The sequence below is a fragment of the Tribolium castaneum genome, chromosome 4 (assembly GCF_031307605.1).
Source record: "Tribolium castaneum strain GA2 chromosome 4, icTriCast1.1, whole genome shotgun sequence".
Classification (NCBI taxonomy): domain Eukaryota; kingdom Metazoa; phylum Arthropoda; class Insecta; order Coleoptera; family Tenebrionidae; genus Tribolium; species Tribolium castaneum.
In genome coordinates, this window is record NC_087397.1 from 6,710,412 (window position 1) to 6,733,968 (window position 23,557).

Sequence of the window (23,557 nt, forward strand, 5' to 3'; positions counted from 1 at the left end):
ACTAACATATTACAAAAGTTGAAAAAAAATCTTTATATTTGCGTTCCCACCTTAGAAAAAAAAGATGATTTGTTTTAATGCATCTTTGCCAAATTTTTGAGCGGCGATAAAAAACTTTCAGCATTTTTTCTAATCAACTTGATTTTTAATGTTTGTTTAATTATTTAATTTTTTTAACAATTTTTTTAATTGTGCTGTTTTGTTTCCAATGTTGTCAGATTTATTGTTTTTTCGAATTTAGTAGTTCGTTACACGTTTTGTCCACAGTAAAGAACAAATTAGTGAATTTTTTAGTTTGTACTACTTTAATGTTAGAAGGACGGCCATCTCGTGAAAAAGGACTTAAGTAATTTTTTTGTTATGGGAACGTATATTTTAACTCAGTTTAACTCACCCCGACACTTTTAATCATCTGTATAAAAACAATCACTTTTTTTAAATAAAAAATAAAGCTTTTTGTGTCTAATTTTCAATATACATTTATATTTTCCATCTTTTTTTAATTTTTAATTTGTTTTTTATTTTTTATTTATCCAGAAAGATTAAGCGATAAAGGCGTTACCTACTATCTATTTGTTACCTACTATTTACCTACTACTATTTTTTTACCTACTATTTGTTCTCTCGAAACTGGTGTTACTTACTCAAATGATTCTAATAATGATCCTAATATTTTTTTTTCAAAATACATGTTAATGTATTTTGCGACAAAAGAGCCTTTGAGAGAGGATAATCACTTAGGTAAATTGAAGTCATTTATTGGATCTTAAAATTTAATACATTGCCTTCATTGTTGGAGATAACATAACATACTGATCTTCTACAACTGTCAAATATTTTTTAAAGAATATTTTTCTTGTTTTTGGTAGTTTAGAAAATGGATATCGGTTTGTAAATTGACTAGTAATAGGACTTACTTTTTTATCTATATGTAACTTTTGTTGTCCCGTCCGAAATCGCAAACATAAAATGTTCTTATTTCTGACATTGTTAAACAAAACCAAGAATTTTTAGTTTTTACTGTCTAATTTTAATATTGTTAAAGTCTTTGACAAATAAAACCTGTCTGAATAAATGTTTTAGAGCTATTTTCACACTTTTTTGTCCCGTCCGTCATGTGTATATGCTTTACTCTTCGATTTTGTGGTTTTAAAAGTTTCAGTAGACTTTATCTTTTACTTGTTGGAATTAGTATCTTTTAAATTAACAGAATATTAGAACAATTGTGTCCCGTCCGTCATCAATTGGTATTTTTTTTCTTGTTCGTATTTGTAGTTCTAATTGCAGGTTGCAAACACTTTGACTGATACTAAGTTCTAACAAAAAAAAATAGTTATATTATTAATGTTTATAAAAACTGAAAATAAATTCAAAAAAATTGTGTAAAGTGTCCCTTCCGTTAAAATTGAATAGCTGTACTCCAAACAATCTGGTTGATTTCTTTGTATCTCTTTGCGACTTGCGATTGGAGTCGGTCGTTTCTAATTAAAATCGGAAAAAATGCGAATCGCGTCGCATTCCATCCATAATTAATAGTCAGAAGTTCCCGCAAGACGAAATTAGATGATTAATAAAATAAATCAAACGGGCCGACAAAGCTCTCCACATTTATTAGTTTGAAGGCGCAATCACCAGTTGACAGAAGATAAACTATTTTAAGCCCGGTGAAAATGAAAATTTTTTCCAAAAGGTAAATTTAATCGAAACATTGAACTATTATGTCTGCCTCGATGCATATTCAATGAGAACCAGGCGGATCTGGTAGGCGTACAACAGTCACGAACACGACAGTGACAGTAGAATCATGCAGAGCCCGCCCAAGTCACGCATCTACGCTCACGTTCAACAAGACTAACCAACCAACCACTCGCCAACAACCTAACCTGTAATTATTGGAAACCATCGACCATATAAGTTAACCCATGCAGCGATGCATTTCCCATTTTTGTTGCCGTTCGGCGCTTCTTTGTCTCGGACGTTTCAATGGCAGGATTTATAAAACGCACCGAAACAAAAGTAATTTACTAAATGCTTCCTTAAAATATATACAAGTGCCACCTCTTGGAACGATTTGAGCGACAGCCTGTCACGGAAAATGGAAAGACGAAAGAGTTTTAAGTAGTTGGCAGAAGTTTCGCGAGATGGTCGAGGATAAATATTGTTACTGGCAGCAGGGGTGGCAGCCCCGGGGATTTATTAAAAGCAAATAATTCTATTTTATCTCCGATATTGTTGGTCCGGGGCCTTGACACGGTTCTGGGCAAGAGGCCAACCCGTCCTTGCATGTTTTAATGCCGCCCTCAAAGAATCGAATCCTGCTCGTCTTAATCCGCACAATCTCTCCTTATAGATGCCGAGGGAGTGAACAAAGCCCATCTCAGTAGGAAAAGAGACGAATTGATTTTGCATAATGTCTTCAGGTGGGGCTTTTATTGTGTTCCATATATCTGGTGGAAGAGAGGAACTTGGCCATATTTCCGCGGAAATAGCCTGCAAACAAACCAGCTGTCATTGTGCGGGCGTTCTCTAACGCTCCTTTAATAGGGAAATGCTGATAGGTTGTGCCGCAGCGCCAAATACTTTCTTAATATTAGACGATTTTTTTCGGTTTGTTTTTCAGGATGACGGTGAAATATGGAGTCAATCATTCGAGGATGGTGGCTTTATTTATTTTAAAAAGGATTGTGTTAGGGCTGTCACAAGTGGAACTAATTGCCGGCGATTAATAATCGAATATTCATGCAGTTGCCAAATTAAAATCCGCCCCTGATGAAGATTGGAAGAAGACGAAGAAAAGGCATCGACCCTCAGGTCCACCGCAATCGTTCAGCTTGCCGGAGACAAGACAAATCGAATGTCAGCCGCTAATAAGTATCCAGCAATAGCTGGACAAATGTATTTCCTTGCTGGCTGAGGCCGACACAAAAACTCATCCCGTACTTTGTAATTTGTATCGCTGAAGGTAATTATAAGACGTAAACATGATCCGAGACCAGAATAAGTTTAATGAGAGGTTATCCACGAGAGGAGGTTTTATAAATGGGAAGGATGTCTCCAAAATAATACTCTGGAATGTTCATAGGTACCACAGATCAATAAAACCATTAAAATTTACTTGCGTTTTTATTCCAATCCAAAGATTTACTAGAAATTAAACTAAAATAAATATAAGGTAAGTATTAATAATGGAATAATGAGTTATTCGTGAGTTTACAAGAGAATTTATATCCAACAACATTTATTATTCACAAAGTTCCTCCAGTGTGTAGAAAACGGTTTCGGGGTCTTGTAAGTTTTCGTCACCTCGAGGTCGTAATTTTCCCATCTCGTGAAAACGCAGGTGATGCAATTAGACCAGGCATTTAATTCGTAATTAGTGAAAAGTTGAATGGGTCTCGATTGTATCTTGTAGATTTTTGCCCACGGAGCAGCTGCTTACATGCAAATAATCACACCTCAGCATTGAAACAGAAGCAGTTAACGCAACAATTTAACATGCATTATCTCGATATTAGGCTTCTGTTGAAATTTCGCTGTCGTCATTACGCTGCGAGTTCGCACCTTAAAAATCGAAATAGAAAAAATGAAATTCGCTGGGCTATAAAACGCAGCCGCTGAAAATCTCCCGTCCCATGTTTTAGCAATTCAATCCAATTAAACGACCGGAAAAACTTTAGAATCGTTAATTTTTTCTATTTCTCTTTGTAGCTTGCTAACAATAAATTTGTAAGTCAAGACCATATAGTAAAGTAATTTATAGTCGCGTTTTTGCCGCAAACAGCGTGTTTTTCGTTGGGATATAGAAACAGGAAACTGGTTGATTTTTTCGTTCGGTCGTTGCCAAATTAAAATGATCTCTCATCGCGCTGAAAATAAATCGTTTAAGAATATCGACTTGTCAAACGGTGACGCTAATTACCCTGATAAAAATAGAGGTAAGACTAGACCAAGGTTTCGATTTTTGCCGTGACAGTCGTATAAAGATAGCAAGGGTGTAACACCCCAAACAACGTCAACAACGCGAACTAAACAACCAACAAGTTGCTGGTAGAAAAGCTGCAAGAAGAGTAATCCATCACTAGTGACGTCACGAATGGTGTAACGTACAGTGACAAGCCACTGATTGCTTTTTATTGGGTAGTTAACACGGGATGCCGCAAATACGAGCTTTAGCGTTTTCTAGGACTCTATTCCAAATTATGTCGATTGTAATTAAAGTTTCATGGCGAGTGGGCTTGAAAACTACTCCGATGAAATGGTATTGATCAATTTTTTCGTCAGGCGTATTGATTCATGGGACAAATGCTCTGATTCCAAGCTTTTTACGCAACTATTTAACCCCGACAGGGATTTTAAAGCAGTTTACAATTATTTCGGTGGGATCATTAAAAACCTGTTGAACCGAAATGACAGAACATTTGTCATTTACTCGGACTGTAATCTACACAATTAGGGGATACCTACAGTCACCCAAAATGAAAATGACCTCTACGGTGCATTTTTGAATCAAATTTGATCAAAAATCGTCTAAAAACTACAAAATCAATCAAAATTGGTGTTTTTTTTTGACAAAACATGCCTCAAAATTACAAGAATAAAATGAAACCAATGTTACTTTGTTTGTTTCACTCAATTTAATTTCTTTTTGGGCACAATTTCGTCAAGAATAAACTGAAAAATTGACAGAATTCGCCCGAAAAAAGCTATTCGTACTTTTTTCAGGCTCTTTTAAACACTTTTTTGAATTAAATCGAGCTGGAAAACCACAAGAACTAAAACTGAAAAAAAAACATTGTTTACTTCTTCTTGATTATTTCTGATGCAGAATCATTGATTCGTCAAAATTATCAAGAAAAAGCAAAAACTTGTAGAAGAATTTATTTAAGCTTTAATTTTGTTCATTAATTCCAGATGGATTCTAAACAAAATAAAATGTCTTTTTTACGCCAAATATAATTTCACATTAAAATTTATTTTGCATCGACTGTATAAGCTAGACTTCGGAACCTTCTCACATTTTTTCCTAAAAAATACTTTTATTATTTTTATTTATTATTATAATTACTATTATTATTAGCAACTAAATAAATAAATTAAATAAATATTTAATAATATATAATAAGATAATAATAATTAATTTTATAAAATAAATAAATTAAATTAAATAAATAAACTAAATAAATTATTCATTTATTTACCTTTTTGTTAAACCTGAAAGAGAAATTAAACCAAAAATAATAATATTTTTTCCTAAATTTTTAGCACGTTGATGAGACAGAAATCTAATTATTTCCAGAATAAATTGAATTGTAAATTACTATCTACTTTTTTAACAAAAATCAGTTAAACCAATCTCGTTTTATGGAAAGGAGGCATTCAAAACAACGATTTAAAAATAAAATTGCTAAATATTTTTGTTTTCTTGAAATTACTTGAATTTAATTGGGAGGAGCCAGCCCGAAAGCCGAACTGAGTCATGCCTTTTTAATGCGCTCAACCAATAAAAAGGCACAGATAATTCGTAGACAAAAAACTTCAAAGCGAATGTATTGGTCGATCATCGCAAACTGATTTCAAGATGGTTTCAAAGTATAGACTGTTAATATTTCATTTGGTTAAATTTGCATTAATTTTTTTGTCTAAAGCAAAGAAACAAGTGATTTGTTGTTTCCCTTATAAATACCCATTTGAAATAAAAAACCAATTCTGTCGGTTTTTAAACTTGAAATTAATTTATTTTGTAAGATCTCGTGAAAACACGCCTCAAAAGCAGAAGAACAAAATGAACTTACTTTATTAATAATTTATTAATAATAATAATAATAATAATAATAATAATAATAATAATAATAATAATAATAATAATAATAATAATAATAATAATAATAATAATAATATATTATCATTTTCATTTTGGGTGAGTATTCATGCTGTCGGAGATTTCAGACATTTGACACCAAAATTAAAAATTCCGGTGAGCGGTCACTTAATTCTTTGATTGTTTTGGCTAAATGTTTGTCTTGGTTGTTTATCGAATTAAAAGAGGTGGATGTAAATCGGGGTCGAGTGTTTGTATTTTTGTCGTTCCCCCTGCGTCATAAATCTCTAGTGTTTGAATGTGGTGTAGACATACTGCATATAGCGAGTGATGTAGAAGAAAAAGAATTAGCATAATCAGAATAATTTTCAGCAGCTGACAGTTTATTTCCTTCTTTTTTCCGTCTTCTCGATGCTCGGAGAGTAGAGGTTTCCATGGAAAGTTTGAAGTGTTTTCAATGTTTTAGTAAAGTTATAGCTTCGAAATGCTTTGCATATAGAGAGAGTGGGGTCGGGAATATAGCCAGGATCATTGGGGAGGGGTGTCGACACGAAGGCACGAAAACTATCAAATATTGAAATAAAATTCATCTCTTGACATCAGAAACAGCTGCCACTTGTTTTAAGAGTTTGTAAAATCGGCGACATATTAAAATTCTTCACGGAAAGTATCGACAATGCTGCATTCATCGAATACGTAACACTCGCGACGTGAGCGCCGATTTTTTCCTTTTTTCGGTGTGTTTAATTGGTTGCATAACTCTGGAATGTTTCGAATCGAAGAGTAAGTAAAGAGGAAGATAACACTTATCGGATTTTATGTGGTGGCGTTGCTAGCACTGTTATCTAAACAAGTAATGACTTAAATGACAACGTTTAAAACGGAGTTTCATGAGCCGACGCCGAAGTCTTCAATCAGATATTGCTTCCACCTTTAGCCATAATTTATTTCAGACTCACTCTTTTTTAATGTGTTTGCGATAGCGAAAAATGCTGCTCGTCGCGAAACTCGCTTTAAACATCTCAATTAAAACTAATTGGACGTTTAGTGTGTCTTAATTAAACGCGATATTGGCCGGGATGGGGCATATTTACGAGCGATGTTCATCTAAGAAAAGCGTACAAACATGAAATAGAAGATGAAAATTTCGGGCAGATAATTTCCTGGTGTGTGCCGGCATCCTCATTGATCATGCATTTTCCGTTTCCAGTATATTTACCAGTGCCGTTATCGCATCCCTGTTATCACAAACACCTATTAACCGCTCTTCGCCTGCACTTGTCATTGATCCCGATTCGAAGCACTCGAGATAGAGACTTGCTCATTACTCACACCCCACAACTCCTCATTTCCCTCGCCCTCCATGCCACGGATCTCAGGCTTATCTAGTCTGATTACGACCAAAACGCTAATCACACACCGAAAGAAATTACTGACCCACACCAAACAACACCCAGCTACTTGAGGCACAATTAACTACATATTAACCCATTACGAACTGTTAAAACAATCATTTCTGGTAAATAAAGTTTTTTTAAGAAACTAAATAGGTCATCTTTCAAACCTAATTTTATTTGAGATGGTTTTAACAGAAAAGTACATGACAACAATAGTATTTTTTCAGTAAGTAATAAGAATCATCTCCTAAAGTTTGACAAAATATTCGACAGTCAAAAAGTTTGTAAAGATCTTTAGCAGCAGTTTCATTTTCTTTGCGTCTACTCCCTAGAGTAGGTACACTGATAAAAATTTTTGAAATTTACACTAGTGTGTGAATTTTAAAAAAACTGCACGGTTTTTACCATTCTTGTTTTTATTTTTTTTTATTTATTCAATAACTTCGTTTTTATGTAGGTGTGTTTTGTGTTGGTTTGGTATTTTGTGCTAAATGAAAATACTAGTACGTACAGAAATTTTAATTAAACTCTATCTTGAAAAAACCGAATAAAAACACATACAAATATATTTGTGACAGTTAAGATCAAGATAAATTGCTTAAAAAAATAAAAAACATAAGTCAAAATTTAAAAAATCAAAGAATAAAGCACAAGGAAGATCAGAACTCCTAGGTCTTTCACTAAAATTATTGCCTCGTTTATTCCCAGCACTTTCTTCATCTAGTGATTATAAATTTGTTGATCATCTTTAGTTTCACGTTAGAATAACAACAACAAACCATTGATAATAGTTATCATTGTTATCAGTTATCACTTATCAGTCTTGTAATAATTTGAATAAAACATACAGTAAATTATCAGTATTAACAAACAACAAGAAATCGCTTAGTGGCCCAGTTTTATTAACCTATTTATTATTTCTTCATCATCTTTATAATTGTATAATTTTATACAGTGATCTCAGATGATCTCTAAAGTAGTGATAAAAGCGTTGCAAATGGGTTAAAAGTTTCTATAACAAAAAATTGTTTTTCAAAAGATTCTTACCTTTCTCTAAAGGTTACTTTTTTGGATTAAGTTTATAGCAATTCTGATCATTTTTTTTTACATTCAGAAACAACATTAAACCTATACCTGTTGAAGAAAATCACCAAATATTTTAATGATGTGCAAAATATACCACAAACCACCAAGTCCGACAATAAATTAAGTCTGACAACAATAAAAACAGAAAAGCGACAATAAAAAAGATTGCCAAAAACACAAATTATAAAAAATTAAATAAAGTTGTTTAGAAAAAGTCTGAATACATTTTATGTTCCACTGAAAGTCTTTTTTTTTCTCTTCCAAAGTTGGTCAACACTTGTGAATCACCCTGCAGTAGCAACAAACGTTTAAACAAAAGTCTTTTTTTCTAAAATTATCATAAAAAAATATTTTTATTCTTCGACACTGTCGTTTTCACTCGTGGTTTAACAATCCATTCGTAAAATAAAGCGTCCGATTTATACTCAAACTCGTTAAATAAATAACCATTCAGAATTTTATGTCTTGTAAAAAAAGAAAAAAAACGTAATTTTCAGCTTTAAAGTTACTTTTTACCTTGTAATCAAAAAATAAAATTTAGTAGTAAAGGGGTATATTTATTTAGTACTCATATTTGTTTACAAAAAATATAATCATCACATTCGTTTGACTTCCATTTCATTGATGAAAACTCGTCGATATTATTAACCTTTCACATTATTTCGGTTAATTGTTGTGACCTATTTATAGCAAAATATTACAATAAAAAATGTGTTGCATAGTTTACGATTTAATAGTATGAACATAGTAGGTACAAAACTTAAAAAAAATACAAATGATTTTTTTTAGAATCTCGTTGTTTAGAAAATTTACAATGTCTGTTCAAAAATTTCTAATTTTTTTATAAGGTGGACAAAATGGAATTCTTTGTGTGGGTGCGGATTTTGGTCAGTCATTGATAGTGAAAATCTGAAAAACTTTTTATCCTGGAAATCAAACGCAGTCAAAGCCGCGGCCTGTTAAGACTTTTGTTTTATTCATAAACCTCCCGGCGATATCGTCCCCTTCTTATCCCTTATTGACTTATCCAGTGGAACGTTCGAGCTGTATTTATACCGTTTTACAATAGGGCGCTTGGAAATTTAAAGACACTTGATGAAAAGAACCGCTCGGAGAATAGTTCAATTTCGTTTCCGTTATCCATAGCGAGTTCCGGTATTTGTACGTCGTAAATTAACATATAAGGGGTGCAAAATTTTTCGGAGGAAAAAAATCGGTAAATATTGGCTGTATTCCAAGTTTTGCGTATAAGTAGCGGAATAGATATGTGCCATGTCATCGAAATAGAACCACTCTCGGATCTTGCTGTCTGTCAGTTTAAACCATCTCAAACAAGATGGATGGCCGCTGAATGGAAATCATGCAGCGGAAGTTCTCCCCAATGCGAAAGGGTGCAGGCCCTGTTCGAATGCAGGGCAAGAAATCCGCCTAATCCGGCACTAAAACCATATTTACCTCTAATCTTTGCAACGGCGCTTTAATCTGGCGGCATTGAAAATTCGAGCGGGCTCGAGTCCGCGGTTAAATATTGATTGTTTTTGAGTAAATTAAGGTATTATTTAAAAGGATGTATTCGTCCTGCCTCGAGCAGCAGTCGTTTTCCCACTAGAGAAGAACCCCGACGATTATATTAATGATCGACATCGATACCACGTATTCGGCTAATGTTTCGTGTCTTTCACTCCAATACTAGTATTTTTTGTGTATTCCTAGAAAAGAGCGTTTCGTGTCTGGACGTATTAAAGTTTTAGAGCAGAATTCCCATGGGCTGTTATTATTTTAATGCATTTTTATATTAGAGTCAACAGTCAAGCAAGCGCTCTAATTTCAGAAAAACTGAAATATGTCTCTTGTAATAACGCATGAAAGCAAAAAATTATTCAATTTATCTAAACCAGTTTTAATTGCGGACTGCGTTAAAAACAAAAAATCGTGTCGGCGGCCATATTACAACCAACACGAGAATCGAATTTAGTCACGCATATCGATGCTATCGCCTTTTTCGACCTCAAATTCCTGGCATTAAAAACTTGTTTTATACAACTATTTCGCCAGAGACTCTAATGTCGATGCTCATTTCCACCCGACTTATTGCGAGCTGGGACTTGCAACCGAAATGAGAATAATTTGACATATGATAAGGGGCAGGTTCGATGTCTGTCAGCGCTCGTCAAACGTCAGGGGATGGAGCAATATGGCCGACAACCCCACTTGTCCGTTGATTGACGTATTCAACAATCACATGTTTATCTACACGGTCTCAGGGTATCACTTTACACGGCCATTTTGTTAAACACTTGCCTCACACCACAACATTTTCCATTTTACAAAATTTTAATTAACTCACTGCTTTGCTGCACAAATCCATCATTTATTGAAAACTTATTGAAAAAACTTACCATACACAGTAAAAAATTATCTGGTGTTATGCACACTAAAATAACACTAAGAGTAGTTCTCAGAGAACCATATTCTAGATTGTATAATATTTTCTTCTTAGTATATACATATACTAAAAAAGGTACTTTTAACACCTAAGTGTTTATTAAGTTTCAATTTTCTATTGTTATTAATTTTGAAAATACAAGACCAACTAGATTTCTCTTAATGCCACGAAGAATTAAATTTAATTATTTTTAAAAGAGCATTTTTTTCTGTATGCACTGATATAACATAATACCCACCTTTATTTTTTTTATTAGGTAAAAAAAATACAAATTTTAAATTTAAATCAGGATTTTTGAAAAAGTAAAACTAAGTTAGCTTTAAAACTACTGTTATTAGCGATCTGTCCCTTGTACATTAGCCAAAAAATTAAACTTGTGTGCAATAATTAGTTTAAAATTAGTTAAAAAGCAAAGGTACATTTAAATAAAACTGAGCGAAAAAAAATCATATTGGTTTATTAAGACAACAAAAGCCAAGAAGTCAGTAGAAATCACCTTGAATATCTTTTGTTGCATAAAAATGGTGTATTTTGTGTTTAAATTTTTTTATTAAAATGTGTTTTTTTTAGTTAAAAGTATTATTTTAACAAGTATCTTTAACTTCTACTTAATTTTTGGTCAATGTTTAAGCGGCAACGTGCTAACGATAGATAAAGACAACCAAGGCTAACAAAATTTTATATTTTTTAAAATTTTATTAGTTCGATTTTTTTAAATTGCAATTAAATTAAGGTATGCATATGTTTGTTACACCATAGAACTCTTTTAAAAAAAATTAAGATCAACTTTTCGTGCTATTTAAAAAAATCAAGCTAGTCTTATATCCTAAGAACAAATGAAGATAGAAATTATAATTGAATCAGTAACTTACTTAGTTCTGAGATATTTTTGGAAGAACCTACAGTTTTTCTTCAGTTTTTAAAATTTTACGGATTTTTTGTAACGTAATTTGAAAAATATCAGCTAACTGTCTCAGTATGTGCTTTTGAAAATAAAATATCTGTTGTTCAAAAACGTGTCTTTCGTTTAAACTAAGGTAAGATTATTGAATAATGGAACGCAGACATTATTTAAGAGTAAAAATTTGCTTTGAAAGGTGAAATTAATTTTTTTATGTAATTTCGGCACTCACAGAAAATGGTTTTTACTTATAATGTTATTTTGTAAAAAATTTTTAGTTAACAGTCATTTTAAACATAATCTACGCCTTTTTCAACTGTATTTCAGTGTAATAAAGATGGAAAGAACATTACTTGTAATTCAGATTAGTAAATATATCTCAGAAAATGTCTATAGAATTTCAATTTAGTAACTTAGATTTAAGAAAACATTTTTTTTATAATTCATAAGTTGTACATTGTTTTTCAAAAAAATAATAAATTTATATTTGACTTTTTTGTCGTATTTCAGAAAAGATCAGATGTAAATCAGTGTACCAATATTTAAGAAAACACCATAATGTATTAAGAGCAAAATGAAAATGTAAGACATTGTTAAATATTTCTTATTTTAAAATAGGTAATCCAAGTAAAGAAACGCAGTAATAATGTAGAACACAGCTTGGTGTTTTGCAATTTTAAACCCAGAATATTTAGAAAAAGTTATTTTTGAGTTCCATTTTACACACTCCGAGTTACAATTCACGATTTCTTAAATATCTGATTTACAATTTGCATTTTCTGAAATACAACTGACAAATATGTATTAACGCATTCTGAAAAACAAATTGCGATTCTAACTTACAAATAATGCTTTCTGAAATTAATTTAGTTATCTGAATTACAACTAACACTTTCTGAAATATAGTTTTATAGTTTACCGATTCTGAAATACTAGTGGCATAATTAACACTAGAAAAAATTTAACCATATGCCAAAATAGTTTCTAACTTTAAATTTTATTTACTGTGTACAATTATTTGTTGAAAAAAAGCTGCCGAGAAACATACGATCGGCGTCGTGGCTCGTAATTATCTCATCATTAAAAATAAAGCGGTTGAAGTTTCCATCTCTCGTCCAATTTGCTGGCAATTTATAACTCGTTCTGTTGGGTACAACGAGACGGGAGACAAACCGCACAGTAGCTTGTCGGAACCGCGGAGTCAAAGTGAAAATGTTAGGGCTCTCTCGGGATTATAACAACAACAATCTTGTAATGCCCCAGTGTTGCCTCGTGGGGATAGAAACGTGAGAATATGGCAGAGAAGCAAGCAACTGCCCGCCTGTTGCATCTTCCACATTATCCATATGAGCTTTATCGCACAACTTCAAGCTTAAATATTCCGCGAGTTGCAAAACAGCCACTAATCGGATTATTGCGATCGTAAACAAAAACAACTTGTTTTCACTCTTCAGGTAGAAACATTGCAAATTGTTGCTAACTTTCGTCCGATTTTGAAACACTTTCTTTATTTTCCCTTTGAGTGATCATTACCTAATTGCGACATTTGTCTGTTTATGGTCTGGCAATGTCCATAAATACGTCGTTAGTCCGTAATTCAGGCGCCATGAAATTCTCCTCACCGTCTCGGCCCAGGAGTCGATAAACGTTTCTTTTATCAAATAATGAGAAAAATTAAAAGGGCCAAAGAGGCTACAACATTTTGAAACCGGCGCGTCAAGGATTAGGAAGGTGAGACGAGGATAAACTCTGAGGCGACTGGACGTCCTTACCTGACTCCTGTTGGAGGATTTATGAGGGTTGTAATAAATCATTTTCACACTGCACCTTTGTAAACAAAATTTAATGCGAAACCAATACACTGATTAAAAATAATAATTACAGTGAGGTCAAGTTGGGTTGGGGCATGTTTTCCAATACCTGGCCCTCCCACCCGCTGTAAACCCCAGCGGTTTCGTCGACTTTCCCCCCAACACAATTCTTCCCTTGGTAATACTGACAAGAAAAACCCTCCTGATAATTATTGTAATTCGAATACGCTTGATTATACTGATAATTAAAATTAAACTGTGGATCATTAAACTGATAAGAGCTCTCAGTATCATACTGACAAGTCTCATCCTTCACCACCACCTGACTACTTCCTGGAAATTGGTTGTACAAAAACTGACAAGCCTTCGGCGAAGCCGAATTATTCGAAGACGTCGATTGCGGCGACATTGAAGCCTCGTTTGGGGACGTTTTCGGGGTCACCACCTTGTTTTTCTCCTCCTTTTTGAACTTCATTCTGCGGTTTTGGAACCAAATCTTGATTTGGCGTTCGGTCAAGTTGAGGTTTTGGGCCATTTGGATGCGCCGAGGGCGGCACAAGTACTTGCTCCGGTGAAATTCGCGTTCGAGTTCGACTAATTGGGAGGAGGTGTACGCAGTTCGGGCCCTTTTGCCGTTAGATGCGCCCTTAGGGCGCTCCATTTCCGGCTCGTGAGACCCTATAATTAAAACTGAAATTTTTGCCTAACTGGGCACAAAACTCACGATTTTCTGAGAGGGACACTTCGAACTGTTGGGGCTCGAACTGTGGGGTTCGAAGGTACGACCAGTTTGGACGCGAATAATCGATCTGAGAATCCTAAATTAACATCAATAATTTTCAAAAATTAATGTTAGTCACAAACCATTTGCGAATTTATCCCACTGTTGTCACTGATTTTGAAACCCAATGCTTGATTTTCGTCCATGTAATTGTTGAAAACTGGGGCGTTTCCGGCTTGATTTTCTATGAAAAGCCCCGAGAATGGTAATTTTGAGTCACTATCAAACTCTTCATTTTTAACAATTTCTAACGAATCTTTGGACATTTCGTACAATTCTAGTCTCTGGCACGAGGGTAACAACACAACTAAGCGTTTCTTGAACAAGTTTTGGGTTTAGATAGTTGACAACAATTAACCAAGGTTACGTGATATCACCGTTTTCGAAAAGCACTTTGCTTCAGGTGAAAGAATTTGACTTGGTTTCTACTCCATTTATAAAGCGTAATGATACCGAAAAAGACGTAAATAAAAGCTCAGATTGCTGCATCAAATTTTATTTAAACCCCTAACTAATACATTAATAAGTAGCATAATTAAATAAGTCAATCACAATGTGGTTAAAGCAGGCTGGGACACATCGAAGCTTTGGCCGTTCCACCCTTCCTGATAAAAACAGTCCTCTTGTTTGGGCAAAGCCCAGTCAATCGTGCCCGAACATTGGTTATCAAAACTGTATTGCAAATTATCACAGAACTGATAACTGTTATCAATGGTTTGGCTGTACCATTGGTTTGCACTGTCGATGGGAGCGTGGGACAACAAGCGGTCAACAATTTGGTGATCGGCGGATGAAGCGGTGCTGGCGACCGACTGCGGCGAAAGAGACGAGGCTGTTTCAGCAGGAGAGGACCTCGGAGTCGAAACTTTGTTCATCTGTTCTTTCTTGTGCTTCATTCTGCGATTTTGGAACCAAATCTTGATCTGACGCTCACTCAGGTTCAGGTTCTCGGCGATTTGGATTCGGCGTGGTCGTGATAAGTATTTCCCGTGGTGGAATTCCCGCTCTAATTCCACTAATTGGGCCGAGGTGTAGGCAGTGCGGGCACGCTTTCCAGCGGTGGGTTTGGTCCGTTGGGGTTGAGTTTCTTGAATTTCTAATTAAAAAAAACAATCAATAAAAAATAATATAACGAATTGAAATTATTAGTACCTGTTACTGTTGGTAGCTGAAGCACTGATGACATGTAAGGGGGCGCGTTGTACTGGGGACAGTTCCAATCAGAAGGTGGATAAGTTATTGGTGGTAGCTGTAAAAAACTCAAAAGTAGATTGAAACCTAACAGTAAATGTGTAACTTACAGCTTGGTTATTCTCGTAATACTCGTAAGTTGTTTTTTCTTGCAGAAAATTATACGACTGCAGAACGGCTTGGTTTTCAAATTGGGAGTAAGACATTTCGTCAAAGTGAAGTTTGCACTGACTCACAACAGGATAAACACTGACAAATTTGTTTGGGCCAAGAGAGATTTTATAGTACCTTGTCCCACCCCTTTAGGGATTAGTGTTTATTTTTGCATACCCTCAAGAAAGTTGCTCACGGGTTGTTTTCCTCAGTTACCAAAAAAATTAATTTTAAGAACAAAACTACTTTAATTCCATTTTTATAATAAAAATGAAACATTAAACAATAATAAAAGTGACGATAGATATTGTTTAATCGATTCGAAATGTGTCAAGTGCACACTTTTAGTAACTATTTAGTAAACAAATTAAATGTGTGACTGATTAACAACAATTAAGAATGAGTTAGCACTTGCTGTAGCAAAATAATTAATAATAATGTTTATTGGGTTGGAGTTGGGAGAGCGCTTTGGGCCGGTTCGCTTGCAGCGATTCCTGCTGTGAGGGCGAGACGAGCCAAAGTCCATGGCTAGACTTGGAAATTTTTTCCCTAATCCGAAAGTCCAACAATGAGCATTAATGGCACGATTAGAGCCATATGCTCGATATGATCGAGACTGGCAATAGTTTGCATGATTTTCTGTCTACTTCCTCATAGTTTGCAAGGAACGGAACTTTTCCGAACTTGGTAATTAGAAGCCCATTTTGAAGGCGAGACGAAAAATGAAAAAAATTTTGCTCATGTCCCTATTTACGTGTTTATTCAGCACACGTAGAAGAGAGAGACAAGGATTGTCAAATACGTTGTGCGGGTGAATTGATTTGAGTGATGGCCGCTGCGCGATCTTCTAACCGCCGCCATATATCATCCCTAACGCAGGGGTGAGTGACGTCACCACATCGCTGCTCGCTTGTCATCGGGTCGTTGACTACACACTTTATTATTTTATTACATGTTTATTGTTTTTATTATGTACTTGGGCAAATAACTTTATTTGTACCTGTTTAGCTAAAGCACCCACGATAAATTTTGTTTACGAGATGCGCTTTACAAAAGACGAGTTTATCGAGTTGAATGTTCAATAAGCAGCGGAATAGCTTTGCTTTTTGTGATTCACTCTTTGCTAAAATGTGGCGTTTGATTGGAAATCGAGCGATTTGGAGAATTTTACTTTCCATAAATTCGCCAACTTTCACTCAGTTGGGGGTATTGCGTCAGAAAGTCTTAGAGAAACTCGAATTCTACAGGTGTATGGATGAAAAGGCATTACCTGATTTAGGGAACATAGATGTAAACAACGAAAGATTAAACAATAAAGACAATGGCAAGATTTATTTTAAAATTTTTGTAAATGTTTACGGCAAAAATATTTGATGGAAAACGTTAAATGCTAAAATTAATTATCTAATGCTTTTTTATCTCTTTTTACCCCTAAAGTTTTAAATGTTTCTGTACTGACAAGGGTTACAGGTATTATTTTTTTCACTAGTATAAAAAATTAATTAGTCTTTGAGCCGGTTTAAAGTTAAAGTTAATTGCGCTGTTAAAAGTTTACAAAGACAAGAGACTAATCAAATTAATTCAATTTGGTCACATGATCAGTTAATCATGCATTTAGTGGCGGATTAAATTAAACCGATCTTTAACCTTGGTTTTTAAGAACGATTGTTTCAAGAATTGTTCTTATCATTTGTGTGTTTAGAAACTTTGTCTAGGTGGGGCACTCAGTTCTGCGTATAAAAACTGATAAGAAATATTAACACAAAAATTGTTTTGAAAAGTAGATTTTTCAAAAATTTCAGCAAACACACAAGTCACTCAGAGGATTGTTATGAGTTGGCTTACATCACGCTATTAATTTTAAACAACTAGGTTTTAGAGAAAAAATTAGGTACCTACAGTACATTTAAACAATAACTAAATAAAAAAATTAATAGTTTTCACATTATTTTAATTTTCTTGACATTGACTATAGCTGTTTACATATAGAAATTTTTCCTATTGCATAAACAAACCTTGTTCAAAATTTTGATTTTCTTGCCTTAAATATCAAATAAATTCATAAAATATAAGTTTAATAAAGTTTTTTCTTTGTTTTTTGAGTAAAGCTGGGCGATTATAAATTTGAGTGATCGATTAATTGAGTATTAAACTTAATCGATTATTTTGGTTATTAATTATTCTGATTAATTGATCGATTATTTAATCAATCGATTGGTCGGTAATCGACAATTTTCTAAATTGTAAGCTCTATTTTGACCACCTATGTTTTGATAAAATAACTTGAAGTTCACTAAACATAGACATAGGAAAACAGGGAATGTTAATACAGATGTGCAAAATGAAATTCTCTTTCATTCTCAAAACTTTGGCTTTAACTTTTTTTGGGGACGTGAAAACACCAAAAGGTAGATAAGATCTAAGCTTTCACTTTTATATACATATATTCAAATAGGATTTCAAAGTATTTAAAAATGTGAAAGCTGCGGCTCCTAAAGGAGGAGGCGCAAATCCTATTAAAAAAAGTGTAAACATGGTTGTTGTTTATCATAACATCCAGGTAGGTACTAAAAGAGAAATTTTCAGTAGGTACCTAAATATTGGTAAACATTTTTGTTTGCCTGAAATGTGGAGTTTACATGAAACACTCTTTGTCTATTTAATGTCATTTTTTATGATTTACTATAATTGTGTTTGTTATTCCAAATACTAAACTGAAAAATCTACCACTTTTAACGAAAATCGTAAAACATTTTGTCTTTAATAAAACCTTCGATATCTAATTAATTTTTATTAAAAATAAAACAAAATTTATAAATTTACAATAGTTTACAGCTTAAATACCAAAAAATTTTCGATCGCAAAGTGTCCAATAAGCCCATAAACTTTGACAAAATCTTTTTGAAACACCAAAAGTATGTGTGAAAATTAAGACACCAAAAAAATGAAGTCAATTCTATGTATTTATTCATGTAATCGACCACAATAAATCAATAAATCAAAAATAAATATAGTCAAAAATAATGTAAAAAACGAAAGAAGAAAAGAGGAAGAAAACAATAAGAAGAAAGTTTGTGATAAAAATATAATAGTTTAATATACAAGTACAGAAAAGATATGCATTATCTGTGTTAGCACGAGTTTCAGAAAGGAATCACGAACAGATAATTCCAACTTTTCTTTACGTGTACAATACAACGTTTTCTCTTATAGGTATATTGAGAAATTTTTGTTATATTTTTTTAACGGAGATTAAAGAAACACCAAATGGCCACTTTATTTTTTCAAGTAAGATAAAATAATAACTAAAATAATAATGTACTATAGTAACCACTTGTAGAATAAAGGTGTACTACCTCTACTTGTACCTATCTATAAAACAACATTAAGTATTAACAGCTATAAGAGAAAAACCAAAATGCTGCTACAATTTTTTAGTTACAATTTGTAACCTGCTTTTTAACAACTCGAGACTTGATAAGCTTAGGTTTAATTTATGCGATTTTTGAAAACTTAAATCTACGATTGAATTGAGTGGTTTTGGCGAAAGCTTCCCACTGTCCGACCTTTGGCTTATGGTGGTTATCTGGTCTTTTTCCGGCGATAAAACCGTTTAATTCTGCAAATGCAAGTTAGGTTGCAGTTAAGAGTTAGTTCTAATATAAACCCGGTAGGCCGGTGGCTGACGGCGTGTCGGGCTGTGCGACAGCTGTGCGCTGCGCGATTGTCTCGGGATGATTGATGATCTAGGACGGCTGTGAGCCCGGCCACCCTTGACTCACAGGGTTCCACTCCGGTTCACTATACTTACAAACTCTACTCAAATGTTCCAGTGCAAAATGTTACGAGGTGTTACACAAAACTACCCAGGAATTTCCTACCAAACACACTCATCACAGAACTAAGCCGGAAATCTCTAGTGATCATCGATTTAGAATTGTGTGATTAGGATTAGAACTGCAGGGGAGTCTTCCGGGGAAATTTGTGGCTTGGATGGAAAGTGTAATTCCGCGAACTTTTTCGAAAGTTTCATTGAAAAATCCCAAACAAACTGGTTATCACGAATGTCTATTTTTGGATTAAGATTCCTGAAAGCTAATTTCTTATCAATGCTCCAATCTTTTAATTGGTTTTAAATGACCGGTCGTCCAGGCCGCAACAACATTTTACTTTCTTGTGGTCGCAGTTTTTTAATTAAAATAAATCTAGCAAAAGGACTTAGTCATCTGAAACGTGTTTGCAGCGCCTATCCCATAATGCACGCTCGAGAGGGAAGGTAGAAGCTTGGCCATAAATTTTCTAAACTTGACAATGATCCCTTTTATTGTTTGAGCTACTGATGTAACGACGGAAACTGGGTGAAAGATCAGTTTGCTTTCATCGACTTTAGCAAGTGGTTGTCTGTTACAGATTCGTGATCAATTTTTTTGGAAAAAATTGGAAATCAATTCACACTGACACTTTAAACCTTTGATTATAACAGGGTTTAGGTAAGCCATGTTTAACTAATTAAATTACTGATTAGATTCGTCTGTAAGTAAGGGTTGCTACTGTAAAAAAAATGCGTAATTTTAATTAGAGTAGTTGTATTTGTAATTGCTTTTCTTCTCCTTATTACAGCATTATTTTTATTTTTATTTATTTACCGGCTATCAGTACATGATCTACTATTATGTAAGTAATTAGACTCAAATTGCATCCACGTTATGAAAATAGAATTATAACAATTAGTGTTTAATCTGTGTGTAACTAAATCAACGAGTAGTAAATGAAAAAGATAAATAATGAATAGAATTTATGAGATTACTATGTAATCTGCATTACAAATTTAATTTGAAAGTATTAGTTCAAATAATTGGTATTGTAATTTCGTTTAAATAACTTGATTCAAGTTCTGGGAGCGCCATCTAACCAGTGGAGGGAAAGAGTTGTAGTTCCTCGAGTTCCTGCTAGATGTGCTGCCATGTAGCAGGACTCCAATAATTTGAAATGGAAGAATACTTCTTGATAAAGAAAGAATTGTAACAAATGTTGATGCAAAAAACAAATTAGAGTTCCAAATAATTTAATAAAAATTATTGTTATAAAAGTTAAAAAAAAGATTCTTGGTCCAAACATACATTTGTGACCTGGAAATTTTGATATTGCGAATCAAAATGATTTATCGCGTTTCACTTTCGATTTACGTTCGGATGCGGGCAATAACGCAATACACAGTGAAGAAAAATTTGAATTTCATTTTCAAGCAACAATATTGAAATTCAGTTGTTTCGGCCTTCCAATAAAATGCAAATAGCGGCCCATCATGATGCATGATGGAAGCTCTGGAAAATATCAAAAGTGGCAGAGAGAAAAATTGATATTTACGTTTCCATAAAGACGAATACCATTTGTAGCCTTCATATCGGCACATGTGGCATGAAATGAAATTTCTTTCCAAATCTCCCAACTATTGAATCTCTGTTTTTTTAATTGATTAGCCGCGTTGCCGACGACCATTTCGGTGAAAAGTCCGTGTCGCTGAATAGCCGTCCCTTTTCCCTTTTGTGCTTTCCCTTTGCGTCATGCGCAAAAGTGGCCGTTTCCTCCCTCCCATCGGATCAATACGGGCCCTTCAGTGAGCCGCTCGTACTCTGGGGTTTCTAAATGGTTTTTAGTCCTTATCCGGTAACCTTCCAGCATTTCTACATAATAGATCAGCGATGAGATTTCTCGAGCTTTTTATTTCATGTTTTCAAGGTGTTCCGATCGATTCTAAAACAGCGCTCGGATTTTTTAAAGCTCGATAAGTACTAGCTTCATGATAGATTGCTTGTCGGATTAATGTAAATAAGTAATTAGATATGTGGAAGGAAATGCTGGGTAAATGAGTGCTGATTGGGCTGCTGCAGCTTGAGCGGAATCCAAATAACAGGTTTAGAGCATTCTTCCACAAAAAATCGAAAAATTAAAACCGAAATTATACATAATGCGATAATAAGTGAGGAGAAGCCAAATTCGAGCCTATTAACATTAGTTATTTTTAAGTTTTTTAATAATTTGGTCTGAAGATTTATCTAAAAGGCGTAAATCTAAAAATATGAGAGCTTTTTACGCTTTTTCAGAATATTTATTATGATAGGTATGTCAACAAAATAAACTGCTGTTGATGAATAGGTTTAAAACTACAATACTATAGCAATAATAGTTGTAGTTCAGTTCTTTTATAACTGATACTCTTCGAAAGCTCTAATAAAATAAAACTCGCATCTGCGACGCTCCGTGTCTGTGTAAATCGTAATACTAAGCGACAAATTGTTTTTTCTTATTCCAAAAAAATAAAAATATATTCAAATAAAAAATCTATTTAAGCTTCTAATTTTAAAACTTACTCAAGTTTTCAAAAAAGTAATTAACTTCGTTACCATATTTTTAAAAACAAAAAACATAAAATGATGTAATTAATTAGAAAAAGATCAGTTGTACAGATCTTTAAAACTTTATTACCTATAAACCTGGGCATTTTTTTTATAATTATCTATGTGTTATAGTGTTTAAAAACAATTAGAACTGGAGAGTTTTTTATGTAAAATCTTTTAAATAAATTTTTTCTATGTTGCAATTACTTACATGATGCGAAAATAAACCATTTTTTTGACAATACGATATACAAGGTGTTTCCCACAACCTTACGACTGCGCTTACGTAACCCAATATATAAGTCACAAAACACTAGATACTAAAATACTACACATTTAATTATTTAATTTTTAGAAATCCATTATAATAGTTTTTTGTTTTTTAGAACAATTTTTATATGTTCTATCAACAGACGGCATAGATATTATTCTATAATCTATCTAACTTCGTAATTAACTAACTCAAAAAATTGTAATTTTTTGAAAAGGTGAACAAACTAGAAAAGACTATCCAGTTTTTTAAAATTTGATATCATTTTGTATCAGAATTTTGCAATTTACAGACGCAGACCTGGTAAAATTACGTAAAACACCTTGTACTTATAAAAACTACCTGAAACTCTGAGGTATTTTTTGGTTTAAAGTGCTATAAAAATTCACATAAACATATATACAGTAAAAACTCTAATAAGCGGACACTGACGGTTACACATTTCTTGTCCGGTTAGTGGATTGTCCTAAGAAATAATAGACTCAAACAATTTGCTACAACTTCTTCATCAATATTGATTCGCCAGAAATGTACATCTAAACTTTTTTAGCCACCCTTCAAGTGCCTTAAAAAGTATTTTTTTTAATGTCTTCCAGAAACTTCTTAACTTTCATCAAAAAAACTTCGCTTTTTACAAACGTTTCTACTTTCATGCCAGTGCTTCACCAATTCATCTTTATTTTTAACAATATTTGTTGCTTATTAGACTTTTCTATTTCAGATTTTTTTGAAAATATGTAATTTTTTGAACTTTTTGCCGGTTTATCATAATAATAATGCAGAAGCGCATGGCATTCTGTCCGTTTAAAGGAGAGACTTTGTTTTCAAAGATCTGAACATTGTCTGTGTCCGTTTATTGGAGAATCCGCTTAGAAGAGAAACTATACTATTTAACAAATTTTACAAAAATGTCCGTTTGTCCGCTTATAAGAAGTGTCTGTTAAGAGAGATTTTACTGTACTCGTAGATTACAGTCCGTAATAATATTATAAATACTATTAATTACGTTTAATTTTTTTCTATTTCCATTATGAACACTTATTAGAAATAAAATTCTGAAGAAATATATTTGATTTAACATTTGAGACAATTTATATCGACTGCGCTAGTAAATATATTTTTTAAATGATTGATTGATAATTTATGATTTTAAGTTAATCTTAATTGGTTTAGTTAAATTTTTTGCCAATAAGTGTTCGAAGTTTTGTGATTCAGTAAAACATTTTTGTAGATAAGTTGGTCAAACCGCTGATCAAGAATTTTGTTAGTGATAAGATTAAAAAAATTTTTAGAAATGCGCCATC

At 33.3% G+C, this 23,557-nt stretch overlaps 2 protein-coding genes and 1 long non-coding RNA gene across 3 annotated transcripts; all 3 read right to left on the minus strand.

Moving 5' to 3' along the window:
* Positions 1-3,154: 3,154 nt before the first annotated feature.
* LOC135265866 (uncharacterized) lies at positions 3,155-4,555 on the minus strand. The gene is made up of 3 exons (XR_010333719.1): positions 4,108-4,555; positions 3,920-4,056; positions 3,155-3,866 (listed from the first exon to the last, which is right to left on the minus strand). It is a non-coding gene; the product is annotated as an uncharacterized LOC135265866 (long non-coding RNA).
* An 8,971-nt stretch (positions 4,556-13,526) lies between these two features.
* Zen2 (zerknullt-related) lies at positions 13,527-14,506 on the minus strand. Its single transcript, NM_001044625.1, has 3 exons — positions 14,324-14,506; positions 14,184-14,268; positions 13,527-14,137 (listed from the first exon to the last, which is right to left on the minus strand). The coding sequence occupies exons 1-3, from the start codon at positions 14,504-14,506 to the stop codon at positions 13,527-13,529; spliced, it is 879 nt and encodes a 292-aa protein (NP_001038090.1).
* Positions 14,507-14,722: 216 nt separating this feature from the next.
* Positions 14,723-15,664, minus strand: Zen (zerknullt). The gene is made up of 3 exons (NM_001043348.1): positions 15,542-15,664; positions 15,393-15,489; positions 14,723-15,336 (listed from the first exon to the last, which is right to left on the minus strand). The coding sequence occupies exons 1-3, from the start codon at positions 15,635-15,637 to the stop codon at positions 14,789-14,791; spliced, it is 741 nt and encodes a 246-aa protein (NP_001036813.1). The 5' UTR covers positions 15,638-15,664; the 3' UTR covers positions 14,723-14,788.
* Positions 15,665-23,557: the final 7,893 nt, after the last annotated feature.

What these genes read in the sequence shown, in the direction of transcription:
- Zen2 (NM_001044625.1), bottom strand. Translation starts at nt 14,506, where the DNA reads ATGTCCAAAGATTCGTTAGAAATTGTTAAAAATGAAGAGTTTGATAGT. An exon ending in GTGGGATAAATTCGCAAATG is followed by an intron (nt 14,269 to 14,323) that starts GTTTGTGACTAA and finishes TAGGATTCTCAG; the next exon opens with ATCGATTATTCGCGTCCAAA. An exon ending in AGTGTCCCTCTCAGAAAATC is followed by an intron (nt 14,138 to 14,183) that starts GTGAGTTTTGTG and finishes TTTTAATTATAG; the next exon opens with GGTCTCACGAGCCGGAAATG.
- Zen (NM_001043348.1), bottom strand. Translation starts at nt 15,637, where the DNA reads ATGTCTTACTCCCAATTTGAAAACCAAGCCGTTCTGCAGTCGTATAAT. An exon ending in ATTACGAGAATAACCAAGCT is followed by an intron (nt 15,490 to 15,541) that starts GTAAGTTACACA and finishes AGTTTTTTACAG; the next exon opens with CTACCACCAATAACTTATCC. An exon ending in TCAGCTACCAACAGTAACAG is followed by an intron (nt 15,337 to 15,392) that starts GTACTAATAATT and finishes TTTTTTAATTAG; the next exon opens with AAATTCAAGAAACTCAACCC.